The sequence below is a fragment of the Carcharhinus amblyrhynchos genome, chromosome 30 (genome assembly GCF_965287045.1).
Source record: "Carcharhinus amblyrhynchos chromosome 30, sCarAmb.v2.hapA, whole genome shotgun sequence".
NCBI lineage: Eukaryota > Metazoa > Chordata > Chondrichthyes > Carcharhiniformes > Carcharhinidae > Carcharhinus > Carcharhinus amblyrhynchos.
The window spans coordinates 22590930-22607349 of NC_137353.1; the positions used below are offsets into that span (position 1 = coordinate 22590930).

At 50.0% G+C, this 16420-nt stretch overlaps 1 protein-coding gene across 4 annotated transcripts in view; it reads left to right on the plus strand.

Moving 5' to 3' along the window:
- Window positions 1–16420, plus strand: part of LOC145359989 (protein-arginine deiminase type-2-like) — a 63560-nt gene that overhangs the window by 12964 nt on the left and 34176 nt on the right. Inside the window, exons 1-4 of one of the 4 annotated variants that reach the window (XM_080214880.1) lie at window positions 4567–4573; window positions 9072–9173; window positions 13432–13612; window positions 15783–15855. In XM_080214880.1, the coding sequence (XP_080071006.1) occupies window positions 9082–9173; window positions 13432–13612; window positions 15783–15855 (346 nt within the window). In that variant the 5' untranslated portion in view covers window positions 4567–4573; window positions 9072–9081. Of the gene's footprint in view, window positions 1–4566; window positions 4574–4853; window positions 4903–5079; window positions 5210–9071; window positions 9174–13431; window positions 13613–15782; window positions 15856–16420 lie in introns of those variants that run through there. The other 3 variants (XM_080214878.1, XM_080214877.1, XM_080214879.1) reach the window with 3 other exon arrangements.

Here is a 16420-nt window from a genome sequence, read left to right on the forward strand (position 1 = left end):
AAAATCTTCCTCGTACGTCTCTTTTAAACCTTGCCCCTTGCACCTTAAACGAATACCCCCTAGTAATTGACTCTTCCACCTTGAGAAAAAGCTTCTGACTATCCAATCTGAGGGGGGGATTGGGGAGGGGGAAGGGGTGGGATTAGGGAGGGGGAAGGGGTGGGATTAGGGAGGGGGAAGGGGTGGGATTGGGGAGGGAGGAGGGGGCATTGGGGAGGGGGAGGGGGGGATTGGGGAGGGTGGAGGGGGGATTGGGGAGGGTGGAGGGGGGATTGGGGGGAGGGGGAATTGGGGAGGGTGGAGGGGGGATTGGGGGGAAGGGGGAATTGGGGAGGGTGGAGGGGGGATTGGGGGGAAGGGGGATGGGGGAAGGGGGATTGGGGAGGGTGGAGGGGGGATTGGGGGGAAGGGGGATTGGGGAGGGTGGAGGGGGGATTGGGGGGAAGGGGGATTGGGGAGGGTGGAGGGGGGATTGGGGGGAAGGGGGATTGGGGAGGGTGGAGGGGGGATTGGGGGGAAGGGGGATTGGGGAGGGTGGAGGGGGGATTGGGGGGAAGGGGGATTGGGGAGGGTGGAGGGGGGATTGGGGGGAAGGGGGATTGGGGAGGGTGGAGGGGGGATTGGGGGGAAGGGGGATTGGGGAGGGTGGAGGGGGGATTGGGGGAAGGGGGATTGGGGAGGGTGGAGGGGGGATTGGGGGGAAGGGGGATTGGGGAGGGTGGAGGGGGGATTGGGGGGAAGGGGGATTGGGGAGGGTGGAGGGGGGATTGGGGGGAAGGGAGGGGGAAGGGAGGGGGAAGGGGAGATTGGGGAGGGGGGATTGGGGGGAAGGGAGGGGGAGGGGGGATTGGGGGGAAGGGGGATTGGGGGGAAGGGGGATTGGGGGGAAGGGGGATTGGGGAGGGGGAAGGGGGGATTGGGGAGGGGGGAGGGGGGATTGGGGAGGGGGGAGGGGGGAGGGGGGATTGGGGGGAAGGGGGGATTGGGGAGGGGGGATTGGGGGGAAGGGAGGGGGGAAGGGGGGATTGGGGAAGGGGGATTGGGGAGGGGGATTGGGGGGATTGGGGAGGGGGGATTGGGGGGGAGGGGGATTGGGGGGAAGGGAGGGGGATTGGGGGGAAGGGGGGATTGGGGAGGGGGGAGGGGGGATTGGGGGGAAGGGAGGGGGGAAGGGGGGATTGGGGGGAAGGGGGGATAGGGGGGAAGGGGGGATTAGGGGGGAAGGGGGGATGGGGGACGGGGAGGGGAAGGGGGGATGGGGAAGGGGAAGGGGGGATAGGGGATGGGGGATTGGGGAGGCGGAAGGGGGGATAGGGGAGGGGGGATTGGGGACGGGGGAATGGGGGATAGGGGAGGGGGGATTGGGGACGGGGGAATAGGGGAGGGGGGATTGGGGACGGGGAAGGGGGGATAGGGGAGGGGGGATTGGGGACGGGGGAGGGGGGATAGGGGAGGGGGGATTGGGGACGGGGGAGGGGGGGATAGGGGAGGGGGGATTGGGGACGGGGGAGGGGGGGATAGGGGAGGGGGGATTGGGGACGGGGGAAGGGGGGATAGGGGAGGGGGGATTGGGGACGGGGGAATGGGGGATAGGGGAGGGGGATTGGGGACGGGGGAATAGGGGAGGGGGGATTGGGGACGGGGGAAGGGGGGATAGGGGAGGGGGGATTGGGGACGGGGGAGGGGGGGATAGGGGAGGGGGGGATAGGGGAGGGGGGATTGGGACGGGGGAGGGGGGGATAGGGGAGGGGGGATTGGGGAGGGGGGGATAGGGGAGGGGGGATTGGGGACGGGGGAGGGGGGGATAGGGGAGGGGGGATGGGGGAGGGGGGGATAGGGGAGGGGGGATTGGGGACAGGGGAGGGGGGATTGGGGACGGGGGAGGGGGGGATAGGGGAGGGGGGATTGGGGACTGGGGAGGGGGGATTGGGGACGGGGGAGGGGGGGGTAGGGGAGGGGGGATTGGGGACGGGGAGGGGGGACTGGGGAGGGGGGATTGGGGACGGGGAGGGGGGAGGGGGGACTGGGGACAGGGGAGGGGGTATTGGGGAGGGGGAGGGGGGACAGGGGAGGGGGTATTGGGGAGGGGGAGGGGGGAGGGGGAGGGGGGACGGGGAGGGGGGAGGGGAGGGGGAGGGGGATGGGGGAGGCATCAAGGGGGATTGGGGAGGAGGGATAGGGGAAGGGGATAGTTGAAGGGGATCATTGAAGGGGATAGGGGAAGGGGATTGGGGAGGGGGGAAGGGGATTGGGGAGGGGGGAGGGGGAAGGGGATTGGGGAGGGGGGAGGGGGAAGGGGATTGGGGAGGGGGGAAGGGGATGGGGAGGGGGGAGGGGGAAGGGGATTGGGGAGGGGTGAGGGGGATTGGGGAGGGGTGAGGGGGATTGGGGAGGGGGAGGGGGATTGGGGAGAGGGAAGGGAGGGGATTGGGGAGGGGGGAAGGGAGGGGATTGGGGAGGGGGGAAGGGAGGGGATTGGGGGGATGGGGGGAGGGGGAAGGGAGTATTGGTGGGGCGTGGGAAGGGTGGGATTGGTGGGGCAAGGGGGGGATTGGGGGTTGGGGGAACGGGGCATTAGGGAGGGGGAAGGGGGGATTGGGGAGGGGGAGGGGGAGGGGGTAGGAAGGTATTGGGGAGGGGGAAGGGGGGATTGGGGAGGGGGGAGGGGGAGGGGGTAGGAAGGTATTGGGGAGGGGGAAGGGAGGAGATTGGGGAGGGGGAGGGGGAGGGGAAGGGAGGATATTGGGGAGCAGGAAGGGAGGGGATTAAGGAGGGGATTGGGGAGGGGAAGGGGGGGATTGGGGTGGGGAGGGGAAGGGGGGGATTGGGGTGGGGAGGGGAAGGGGGGATTGGGGTGGGGAGGGGAAGGGGGGGATTGGGTTGGGGAGGGGGAAGGGAGGGGATTGGGGGGATTGGGAGGGGGAAGGGGGATTTGGGGGGATTGGGGGGTGGAGGAAGGGGGGATTGGAGGAGTGGGGGAAGGGGGAGATTGGGGGGGTGGGGAAGGGGGGGATTGGGGGGGTGGGGGAAGGGGGGGATTGGGGGGGTGGGGGAAGGGGGGGATTGGGGGGGTGGGGGAAGGGGGGAGTTGGGGGGGTGGGGGAAGGGGGGAGTTGGGGGGGTGGGGGATTGGGGAGGTGGGGGTAGGGGGGATTGGGGAGGTGGGGGTTGGGGGGAAGTGGGGATTGGGGGGGTGGGGGTAGTGGGGATTGGGGGGAAGTGGGGGGTGGGGGTAGGGGGTCTTGGGGGGAAGTGGGGATTGGGGGGGTGGGGGTAGGGGGGAAGTGGGGATTGGGGGGGTGGGGGTAGGGGGATTTTGGGGGGTGGGGGGATGGGGGAGGGGGGATTGGGGAGCGGGAGAGGGAGGATTGTGGGGAAGTGGGGGATTGTGGGAGGGGAGAATTGGGAAAGAACTGGGGGAGAGGGGCTGGATTGAGGGGATTTGTTGTGGGGGGATTTGTTGGGAGGGTGGAGAGGTCATGTCAGTTAGTCATTGGGGGGTGATGATAAGGCCATGTGCAAGTGGATCTGGGGCAAAATTTTTTGGAAGAACAAATGAGTTAATTTCGCAACACTTTCTGAAATATCTCCAAGTACTTGGTTATGCTATTGCATTTTGTAATTTGGCCTGATGGGTGTGGTTGAGATTTGTGCATTTATGATAATGCTTCTGAGAAGACAGCCTCTATTCAACACGAGAAACAGCTGTCTACAATTACAGAGATATTTGTAAGTAAAGCAGATTAGAGAAGCATCAGGTTTCCAATCAGTTTTTAAGAAAACTGTACATTACCTGTGTCAGGTAATGGGCAGAGGGATAGGAAAGGCTGGATCTTGTTAAAGTCATTTTCTCAAGAGCTGAGAGTTATATAGAAAATAATACACTCTCTGGGAGTAACTATGACCAGTGATTTTACTAGTCACTGTCAGATTAATAAAATATAAATTCATCATGAGCGTCATGTAAGGGAAAGAAAAATTTTGACTTGTTTTAAGCACATAGGAGTGACACTAATTCCAGTGAGGATTTTTATAAGGAAGTCCTTTAATTGCGGTCACTTTTCTTAAAACAGATCAATTGTTGATGGATTATAATTACTAGGAGGAGATTTTAATCATTGGGGAAGCACTGGATATATGGGACAATTGTGATTTCCTTTAACAGCTCCTGACAAACAGGTTATGGGACATAAGTAAATATTACAGGAATAGAGCTCTCATTAAACAGATCAGGCAATTCGTTGGATGATGAATTCCTAAATATATTAATATTACAGATAGATGTGAGAGAGATGAGTGAGCTATTGAATATGCTAAATTATAGATTTGTTTTACACCTGACGACGAGATGAGGAGAGACTGTGTTGTCCATTGTTTGCTGGAGCAGACGAGTGAGGGAGCAGAGAGTCAGATAAGAAATTACCTGTTAAAAACCTGTTTAAATAAGTTTAAAGCATTTTTGTAGTAAGAACTTACCTTGTAGAACTGTTTAAATCATTTAAAAGCATTTTTGTGGGCTTTTTGTATTTACCACTTTAAGAATCCTAAGGGAGTGGATAGCAGGGATTTGTGGGTGAGCAGTCTTTAATTATCAGGTACTCACACGGTGAAACCTTCCATTGTTTGCTGGAGCAGACGAGTGAGGGAGCAGAGAGTCAGATAAGAAATTACCTGTTAAAAACCTGTTTAAATAAGTTTAAAGCACTTTCGTAGTAAGAACTTACCTTGTAGAACTGTTTAAATCATTTAAAAGCATTTTTGCGGGCTTTTTGTATTTACCACTTTAAGAATTCTAAGGGAGTGGATAGCAGGGATTGGTGGGTGAGCAGTCTTTAATTAACAGGTACTCACACGGTGAAGCCTTCCATTGTTTGCTGGAGCAGACGAGTGAGGGAGCAGAGAGTCAGATAAGAAATTACCTGTTAAAAACCTGTTTAAAACCTGTTTAAATAAGTTTAAAGCACTTTCGTAGTAAGAACTTACCTTGTAGAACTGTTTAAATCATTTAAAAGCATTTTTGCGGGCTTTTTGTATTTACCGCTTTAAGAATTCTAAGGGAGTGGATAGCAGGGATTGGTGGGTCAGCAGGCTTTAAAACAGTGCCAGGTTTAAAAGGAGGCCTGGTGTAGACAGCGGGCAGCGGAGTGAGAGGGAAGCAGAGTGAGGTATTAGGGCTTAGGATCAAAGGGCTGGGGAGGAAAAGGGCCAGGTAAGTTCGTGTGGAAATTTTCAATACTACTACAGTGAATAATGGAGGGGCATGTGATGTGCTGTTTCTGTATGATGTGGGAGCTGGTGGACCCCAGGGTCCTTCCCAGTGACCATGTCTGCAGTAAGTGCAGGTTGCTGGAGGAGCTCCAGCTCAAGATAGATGAGCTGGCCTCTGAGCTTCAGACACTGAGGCTCATCAGGGGGAGAGAGGGTGCCATTGTCAATGGGGTGCAAAAGACATCCACCCCCTCTAGACTGGCTAACTCTAAGGGTCAGGAACAAGAGGGGGCTGCTGAGAGGAGGAAGGAGGGTGGGGACCGGAGGAAGGAGGGTGGGGACCGGATGCCTCAGCCTCTCAATCTGCATAACAGGTTTGAGGTTCTTGCTTCCAGTGTGGACGAGAACGAGGGAGGTGAGGTTGGTGAGCAAACTGCACACAGTACAGTGATGCAGACGCAGGATATAGGCAAAGAGAAGGTGATAAGGAACGTAGTCGTAATTGGGGACAGTGGGGTTAAGGGTATTGACACTGTCCTTTGTCACAATGACAAAGTGCACAGAAGGTTGTGTTGTCTGCCTGGTGCTCGGGTCCAGGATGTCACATCTGGGCTGCAGAGGAACCTGGAGTGGGAGGGTGAGAATCCGGTTGTTGTAGTACATGTGGGTGCCAACGACGTAGGCAGAATGCAAACTGAGGATCTGGGGAGGGAGTATGAAAAGCTGGGAATGGAATTAAAAAGTAGAACCGACAAGGTGGTTATCTCTGGACTACTGCCTGAACCGAGTGCAAACGGGTGTAAGGTTGATAAGATTAAGGAAGTGAATGGGTGGCTCAGGGATTTGTGTGGGAGGAATGGGTTTGAATTTATGGGGCATTGGCATCAGTATTGGGGTAGGTGGGACCTGTTCGGGTGGGATGGCGTTGGTCTGAACCGTGCTGGGACCAGAGTCCTGGTGAATCGTGTAAATAGGACTGTAGGTAGAGCTTTAAACTAATTAGTGGGGGGGAAGGTGCGAGGGTAGGTGACATTACGGGGTCTAAAGTTAAGGAGAGGGTACAGGTAAGGGAAAAGGCCGAGGATGTCCCAATAATAAAGGGAGTAGGGGGCGTGAGTATGGTTGGTGGCGTTCTGGCAAATAGGGTCCAGGTGAAGGCTGGGATGGAGGCACTTTATTTGAATGCATGAAGCATTCGGAATAAAGTGGATGAGCTGGTGGCGCAGATCAGCACAAATGGATATGATCTGGTGGCCATTACAGAGACGTGGCTGCAAGGTGACAGGGACTGGGAGCTGAATGTCCAGGGGTATCAAGTGTTTAGGAAGGATAGGCGGGAGGAAAAAGAGGGGGGGCGTAGCTCTGCTGATTAAGGATAGCATCAGGGTGGTAGCAAGGGATGATATAGGAACCAAAGAGCAGAAAGTGGAATCGTTGTGGGTGGAGATTAGGAACAGCAAAGGGAGGAAGACGCTGGTGGGTGTCGTCTATAGGCCCCCAAATAATGATCTGGAGGTGGGGCAGGCTGTTAACGCGCAAATAAATGCGGCGTGCAGGAATGGAACGGCGATAATTATGGGGGATTTCAATCTACATATTGATTGGTCGACCCATGTTGGACGCGGTGGGCTCGAGAAGGTGTTCTTGGAATGCTGCCGGGATAGTTTCCTTGAACAGTGTGTGTTGGAGCCGACGAGGGAGCGAGCTATCTTGGATCTGGTGTTATGTAACGAGGCGGGTAGAATTAGGGACCTTGCGGTGAAGGATCCTCTTGGGGAGAGTGATCATTATATGGTGGAGTTTCTGGTGCAGATGGAGGAGGAGAAAGTGGGTTCCCGGACACGCGTCCTTTGTTTGAACAGAGGGGAGTACGGAAGGATGAGAGAAGAATTGGCGAATGTTGACTGGGGGAGCGCGTTGGAAGGTAGGTCTGCTGAGGAGCAGTGGAGGATCTTTAAGGAGATCTTTCTTGGTGCTCAGCAGAAATTTATTCCGATGGTTAAAAAGGACCGTAGGAGGAGAGGTAATAAGCCATGGATAACGAAGGAGGTGAAGGAAAGTGTTAAATTAAAAGTGGGGGCGTTTAGAGTAGCTAAGAGTAGTGGGTGAGAAGAGGATTGGGAGAGGTTTAAAAGTCAACAAAGATTGACAAAGAAGTTGATAAAGAAGGTTAGGATAAACTATGAAGCTGGGCTAGCGCTTAATATAAAAAAGGATAGCAAGAGTTTTTATAAATATATAAAAAGGAAGAAGCTGGCTAGGGTGAACGTTGGACCCTTAGAGGATGAGAGGGGGGACTTAGTGGTAGGCGATGGGGAAATGGCTGAGGCCTTGAATAACTTTTTTGTTTCGGTCTTCACGGAGGAGGACGTGAATAATTTGCCGGGTGTTAGCGATGGAAAGATGGTAGGACAGGAGGGTCTCAATGACATTATTGTTACTAGAGAGGCGGTGCTCGACAGACTGGAGGGACTGATTGTGGACAAGTCCCCAGGACCGGATGGAATGCATCCAACGGTTCTGAAAGAAATGGCGGAGGTGATAGTGGATGCCTTGGTGGTTATTTTCCAAACGTCGCTGGATTCCGGGGAAGTGCCGGAAGATTGGAAAACGGCTAATGTTACGCCATTGTTTAAGAAGGGTGACAGGGAATTATAGGCCGGTTAGTTTAACGTCTGCTGTAGGTAAAATGTTAGAATCCGTCATCAAGGAGGAAATAGCGAGGCATCTTGAGGGGAATTGCTTGATAGAGCAGACACAGCACGGTTTCGTTAAGGGGAAGTCGTGTCTAACAAATTTATTGGTGTTCTATGAGGATGTGTCTAGGGCGGTGGATAGAGGAGAGCCGGTGGATGTGGTCTTTCTTGATTTTCAGAAGGCGTTTGACAAGGTACCTCACAAGAGGTTATTGCAGAAGGTAAGGGGGCATGGAGTTGGGGGTAGGGTGTTAGGAACTGGCAAATGGAATTTAATGTTGGCAAGTGCGAGGTGGTCCACTTTGGTAGGAATAATGGTAGAAAGGACTATTACTTAGGTGGCGAAAAACTGCAGCAGGCGACGGTGCAGAGGGACCTCGGGGTCCTTGTGCATGAGTCGCAAAAACCCAGCCTGCAGGTGCAGCAGGTGGTCAAGAAGGCTAATGGGATGCTGGCCTTCATAGCAAGGGGGATTGAATATAAAAGTAGGGAGGTCTTGCTGCAGCTGTATAGGGCACTGGTGAGGCCGCAGCTGGAGTACTATGTGCAGTTTTGGTTGCCGCACTTATGCAAGGATATTTTGGCCTTGGAGGGAGTGCAGAGGAGGTTTACTAAGCTGATGCCGGAGTTGAGGGGGTTGAGCTATGAGGAGAAGCTGAATAAACTAGGCTTGTACTCATTAGAGTTTAGAAGAATGAGGGGAGATCTCATTGAGACGTATAAGATGATGAATGGGATGGATAGGATAGAGGTGGAGAGACTCTTCCCGCTCAGAAAGGACAGTAGGACTAGGGGGCACAGCCTCAAGATAAAGGGGGATGCGGTTTAGAACGGAGTTGAGGAGGAACTTCTTCACTCAAAGGGTGGTGAATCTCTGGAATTCTCTGCCCGTTGAAGTGGTGGAGGCTGCCTCGCTAAATATTTTTAAGATGCGGGTTGATGGGTTTTTGATAAGCGAGGGGATTAAGGGTTATGGGGAGAGGGTGGGAAAGTGGAACTGAGCCACGACAGATCAGCCATGATCTTATTGAATGGCGGGGCAGGCTCGAAGGGCTAGATGGCCTACTCCTGCTCCTATTTCTTATGTTCTTATGTATCTTAAGCAGGGCAGTGGATGTCTGCAGATAAGCTTCTATCTGAGCTAACTCACTGACTCTTATTCTGCAGAGCCTTCACTATGTCCAAGCAAAGGACTCTCCGGATAGAATGTGGGAAACCCAACCAGGTCATTTATGTGCTTGGCACTGTGCTCAACATCGACATTTACAAGTATATTGCTAATCTGATTTATTTTTCTCTCTTACTAACTGCTCTTTGTACATATGTTTCATGTTTTTCAAATACCTTCTTGCAAATGCTGAACTCTGAAATTTGAACTCTGAAGCTGCATGGCCAGTGTAATAATTTCCCATTTGCTACTGCATTTTCTATTCTCAATTCCTCCTGGACTTTTGTGTGTCACCAAATGTACTCCCCTCTGTCTCTCTAACTAAGTCCCCTCTTGAGTGAGTGTCTTTGGGCTGCTGGTGGTGAGGATTCACGGAGAATGCTGAGGATCGCTGAAGCAGGGGGGGCCAGATTTTGCTTTCTAATCTTGTTAAAGGAGTGTCGTTGCATCTGTTATTGAATCCTTCATTCATGTATGGGCATGACTATTCCAATGCTCTCTTGTCCAGTCACCACCCTTATGAATCAGAGCTCATCCAACCCTCTGCTGTTTCTGTTTTAGTTCAAACATATTCAATTCATCAATCACCCTGTGCTTGTTGACCTACATTGGCTCCCAAATCCAGCAACATCTAGATTCTAAAATGCCCATTTTTTTTTCAAACTTTTCTGTGACCCCATCCCTCCCCAGTCTCTGCAAACAGCACAAGCCCCATAACCGTCGGAGATATCTGTGTTGCTTGAATTCTGGCCTGTTATGTATTCCTGATTTTAATTGCTTCATGATCGTCAGCTGGGCCTCACTCCCTGAGGCCCCATACCAGAAAAATCCTTCCCTAAACTCCTCTGTACTGGCTTGTTAGTTAAAAAGGGCATTTGGTCGCAATTGTTTGATTTTAAAATTGATACGGCGGTACACATGCATACTCTGATCAAACAACACTCTGCTTCAAATGACACTGACATTGAAGGACTTGTCCTTACTAAGACCATTCTTGCTCTTGTGCCTCCATGTGCAATGTCTATCCTTCAGGATTTCAACATAGAACGTAGAACATAGAACACTACAGCACAAACAGGCCCTTCGGCCCACGAGTTGCGCCGATCACATCAACACCTACCAACCTACAGACCTATCTATAACCCTCAATCTCATTAAACCCCATATACTCATCCAGAAGTCTTTTAAAAGACCCCAGCGAGTTCGCCTCCACCACCACTGACGGCAGCCGATTCCATTCACTCACCACCCTCTGAGTGAAAAACTTACCCCTAACATCACTTCTGTACTTCCCTCCCTGCACCTTAAATCTGTGTCCTCTCGTAGCAACCATTTCAACCCGGGGAAATAGCCTCTGAGAGTCCACCCTATCTATTCCTCTCAACATTTTGTAAACTTCTATCAGGTCGCCTCTCAACCTTCGTCTCTCCAGGGAAAAGAGTCCCAGCTCCCTCAACCTAACTTCATAAGGCATGCCTCCCAGTCCAGGCAACATCCTTGTAAATCTCCTCTGTACCCTCTCAATAGCTTCTACATCTTTCCTATAGTGAGGCGACCAGAACTGCGCACAATACTCTAAATGAGGCCTGACAAGGGTCTTATAAAGTTGCAGCATTACCTCCCGACTCCTAAACTCAATCCCTCAATTAATGAAGGCCAGTACACCATACGCCTTCTTGACCACCTCCTCCACCTGCGAGGCCGATTTAAGAGTCCTGTGGACCCGGACCCCAAGATCCTTCTGCTCTTCAACACTACTTACAAAGTAGTGTTCCTACTTACAAAGGCTGAGAAGCTGAAGGGTTAGGAGTCTTCTACAATAATATAAAATCAAAATACTGCAGATGCTGGAATCTGAAACAAAAACACTAAATGCTGGAAAATTTCAGCAGGTTTGTCAGTATCTGTGGAGAGAGAATAGAGCCAATTAAAGTATGTATATATTGTCATACTTTAAAAATAATAGGACCTAATACAAATGGTTCAGAAGAAATAACCAATTTAAAAGATTTCATGATGACACCCTCAAAACCTATAACAACTGCATATAGCCTCAAAGCTGCATGTAAAGCATTTCAAGATTGCAGCATTAATGGGAAATTACTGTTAAAAACATCATAAGCATTATCAGAAGAAAATAATGGGTCGGAATGGGAACATTTACAATGGGCAATCCCGCATGAGGTATTTGGATATTTTCAGTGTAAAAGACGTTGTGTCAGTACATATTTTAACAATAGATGTATTATTTGGCTATCATATTAAAAAGTGTAATGGCAACATCCCAAAGGATGCTTGTATGCAATGTTCCTGACTCCAGAGGGTGTTTCTTCGTGATAAGATGAATTTATGGTTGGTCAGCTCATGTGAAACCCTTTAAATGAATGGTGCTGCTGCACAATGGACTCTGTGGGGACAATCTTACTGTTGTGCCCTGCCAGCCAATGAGCAGAGTGAGCTGGTTGGATCGCATGAGAGCCAAGAAATCAGATTCTCGCCGGCTTTCTCGTGTCTCACAATCATACCAGTACTGGATTTCAGGCAAGGTCAGCCTCACGCCCATTTCCAGCGTGTGGCTGAATAAATTATTTAAATAATATTTTGCATTGATTTCATGAGCCTAGGACACTATCATCTGGGCTCACTTGCTTCTGTGGATTCACCGGGAGAGGTTTTGTCTGGCAAGAATCACAGCTGGTTCCAACCAATGTGGACCAGTCGTGATGGCCTCATTGGTAGAACAAGAGGCCATTCAGGCCCCCTGGGGAATTCGGGGACAAGAGGAATGCCCTTTGGGTAGTGCCAGCATGGTATCCTGGCACTGTCCACCAGAAGTGGGGAAAAAAAATTGTTCTTGAAACTGTTGGGGATCGCTCCCATACAGAGGGTTATCAATTATGGTCAGGTAGCTTGTCACAGCCATTTTAATTTTCCCATTCAGAGAAAAAGTCATAGAATCCTTACAGTACAGAAGGAGGCCATTTGGTCTGTCAAGCCTGCACTGACGACAATCTCATCCAAGCCCTATCCCAGTAACCCCATGCATTTACCCTACTAATCCCCCAACATTAAGGGGCAATGAGCATGGCCAATCAACCTAACCTACACATCTTTGGACTGTGGGAGGAAACCAGAGTATCAGGAGGAAACTCACACAGACACAGGGAGAATGTACAAACTCCATACGGACAATCACCCGAGGCCGGAATTGAACCAGGTTTCTGGCGCCATACAGCTGTAGTGCTAACCATTAGGCCATCGTGCCACCCAGTTTAAAAAAATATGTATCTTGCTTTAGGCTTCTCCTGTGTCATAGGAACTCAACAAATGCATAAAATTGATATCCATTCCTTTGCATTTTTGAGGGATAATCTAGTCAAACTGTTTAAAGGTTCAGTTGGTATGTTGCTGGGTCAAAATCCTGTAACTCCCTTTGGGGACTGTGCATGTTCCTACAGCACATGGACTGCAGATATTCAAGAAGGCAGTTCACCACCTTCTCAAATATAATTAGGGATGAGCAATAAATGTTGGCTTAGCTAACAAGGCGCAGCCTATGATTTTTTTATATCAAGAGCAGTATAGGTGATGGGCAGCCCACCCGGTCTGGGGCTATTTGAGACTCTTAAGTGATTAATTAACAGCCAATTAAAGGCTGCCTCCTGTCGCTGCTGGTATGTTACCAGTGATAGTCTTGCCCAATCCATATGCAACATAAGAAATAGGAGCAGGAGTAGGCCATCTAGCCCCTCGAGCCTGCCCCGCCATTCAATAAGATCATGGCTGATCTGTCATGGCTCAGTTCCACATTCCTGCCCTCTCCCCATAACTCTTAATCCCCTTGCCTATCAAAAACCTTTCAACCCACATCTTAAAAATATTGAGCGAGGCAGCCTCCACCACTTCAACGGGCAGAGAATTCCAGAGATTCACCACCCTTTGAGTGAAGAAGTTCCTCCTCAACTCTGTTCTAAACCGCCCCCCCTTTATCTTGAGGCTGTGCCCTCTAGTCCTACTGTCCTTTCTGAGCGGGAAGAGCCTCTCCACCTCTATCCTATCCATCCCATTCAACATCTTATATGTCTCAATGAGATCTCCCCTCATTCTTCTAAACTCTAACGAGCACAATCCTAGTTTATTCAGCCTCTCCTCATAGTTCAACCCCCTCAACTCCGGCATCAGCCTCGTAAACCTCCTCTGCACTCCCTCCAAGGCCATATGCAAAACAGTCCAGTCCTTGTTATGGTTTGGGGATTGATGGCAACACAATTCTTTGGACAGCTTTAACCTAAAGGAGGACTTCCATCTTGTTTTCAAAGCAATTAACTATCTCCACTTAAGTATTTTATCTTCCCCCAGGCCAGCACCTCTTGGATCCCAGTCATTTGAAGTTCGCTGCAGTCCTGGTGTCAAATGTTCAATTTCAGATCTACACAATATAACTGTTGCAGCTGACGATGCAAAAAGATGGACCCTCAACAATGGGACTTTGCTTGTGGTCACAATGGAAAAGATAAGCAATGATCTCAATGATAACAAGGTAATGTAAACAAAAGATGTTACAATGACAGCAGTGATATCATCACGAGACAATAGGGGCCTAATGAGAAATATCAGAGACATGTCTGATGTATAGATGTGTATGGTGATTTTAATCTAGTGTTGTGAGACTTCCTACTATAAGTGTGTAAGTAGGTGGGGATCAGGCAGGTGTAAATGGAAGGATGAAAAGCTAAGGAAAAGGTTAGGAGGTGAAAAAGTGCAGGGTGACAGTTTTGGCATGAAGTCCTGACAGGTGGACCCCCTACCCTTCTCTGAGGCAAATCAGTTAATTCCTTCCACATCATCAGCTCTTTCCACCATAGAGTCATGGAAATAGGCCATTCGGCCCAATTTCTCCATGTCATCATTTTTTTAAACAACTAAGCTAGTCTTAATTGCCTGCATTTGGCCCATATCCCTCAATAGCCATCTTACCTGTGTAACTGTCTAAGTGTTTTTAAAAATACAGAATTGTACCAAGGGGGGGCTCAGTTAATGTTTGAAATGATTAAAGTAAGTATTAAAGTTGGAGAAGTGCAAAGCATTCAGTGCAAAGGTCTGTGCCTCCAACTTACACTGGAATTTATTGAAAGAGTGTGGAAGGGTAATGATGGAGACTGGAAGAATGATGAGGGAGCTAAAGTGACATACAACAGACAGGTTTGCAAACCAGGGTCCATCAGTGCGGCCAACTAAACTGGTTTATGTCCTTCCATTTTTCAACTCTCTTCTCTTCACCTATTCACATGTTTGCATTAATGCTTGTGTTAATGGCCTACTTAAGGGTTTCACTTGGCAGTGGAGCAGGAATTCTAGCCTACTCAGCCCAGACTTGGCGAAAAACTGAAGCAGGCGACGGTGCAGAGGGACCTCGGGGTCCTTGTGCATGAGTCGCAAAAACCCAGCCTGCAGGTGCAGCAGGTGGTCAGGAAGGCTAATGGGATGCTGGCCTTCATAGCAAGGGGGATTGAATATAAAAGTAGGGAGGTCTTACTATGGCAGTATAGGGCATTGGTGAGGCCACAGCTGGAGTACTGTGTGCAGTTTTGGTCGCCGTACTTACGCAAGGATATTTTGGCCTTGGAGGGAGTGCAGAGGAGGTTTACTAGGCTGATACCGGAGTTGAGGGGGTTGAGCTATGAGGAGAAGCTGAATAAACTAGGCTTGTACTCATTAGAGTTTAGAAGAATGAGGGGAGATCTCATTGAGACATATAAGATGATGAATGGGATGGATAGGATAGAGGTGGAGAGACTCTTCCCGCTCAGAAAGGACAGTAGGACTAGGGGGCACAGCCTCAAGATAAAGGGGGGTGCGGTTTAGAACGGAGTTGAGGAGGAACTTCTTCACTCAAAGGGTGGTGAATCTCTGGAATTCTCTGCCCGTTGAGGTGGTGGAGGCTGCCTCACTAAATATTTTTAAGACGCGGGTTGATGGGCTTTTGATAAGCGAGGGGATTAAGGGTTATGGGGAGAGGGCGGGAATGTGGAACTGAGCCACGACAGATCAGCCATGATCTTATTGAATGGCGGGGCAGGCTCGAGGGGCTAGATGGCCTACTCCTGCCCCTATTTCTTAAGTTCTTACGTTCTTAAAGCCAGAGTGGCAGTGGATCTGTAGCTGTCACGTTCCCATCTGACTAAATGCTCCTCCTTGATCAAACATGCCCAGGGAGGGCGTTATATGATGCCCAATGTGTGAACCCATTAAGCTTCCTATCATTTAGAACTAATCCCCATATTGACTGGTATAAAGGTAATCGTGGAAGAAAAATACTCGCAGCAATCTCTGTGTGAATCAGCCTGAGCAAACATTTCAACTGCTTGACTTCATTCTTCAGGAACTGAAGATTAATTTTAAGAGACAAAGTGGGAGGTCACAGTAACCCACAACACTCCACTCCCTTTAATGTGATATGCTTTATTTTTCATGCTAAATTTTATTAGTAGAACTAAGTTCATCCCACATTATGATTGCAAAGGATTAGTCACGACTGAGTCACAATTAACTGGCCTATAATTAGATGACATATCTCTCTCTCCCCATTCTTCAATTGATTTCAGTGGAAAGGTAAATTGGACACAGTATGTAATGGGTGGCTGATTGTACTTGTCACACTTTAATACACCTGCATTGTTTCCAATCTGTTGCCTGCTCTCTTCCTCTAGGTTACTATTATCTTTTATGGAGACAAGTTGGATAAACCAATTGACAAGATTATTCTCCAGCTCACTGCTGTCTGTAAGTAATTGACGCTTGGATTCAAGAGACTGACCTAGAAATTCCACGTGATGAATTACACTGCTTTTACATCAGTGAGAACTAAATTGTACTTGGGAGAAGGCAGGAAGAGTCTTGTGTGTCATCTTATTCAATAGTGATTAGTCTAAACCTGATTTAGGTAAGGAGGATATGCTGGATGCATGGAAACTATAATGCAGCCTTCAATACATTAATTCTGGTTGAAAACTGCAGTTGCAGGAGCTGAGGCCATTTTCAGCTCAGTCAGTTGACTGTTAACTAGCTTAACTGGATATGTTTCATGACTGTGTGCCACTTTATAAGGATGCCTGTCACCAAACTTATCAGTCATGTATCCTGCAGACCCAAAGTGCAATTGACTAGCCTCATTCTGGATGAACCACCTTCATGGTCGTGGTTTCACTCTGCCAGGTATTCAAGAATATTTGAGAAAGGACAACCCATGAAATTCCCTAGCAGCTGTGGTGGGATTTCAGCTTGTGTCTCTAGACCTTGGCCTCTGGATTACTAACCCAACAATAATCCCAAGGTGTAATCCCAAGCC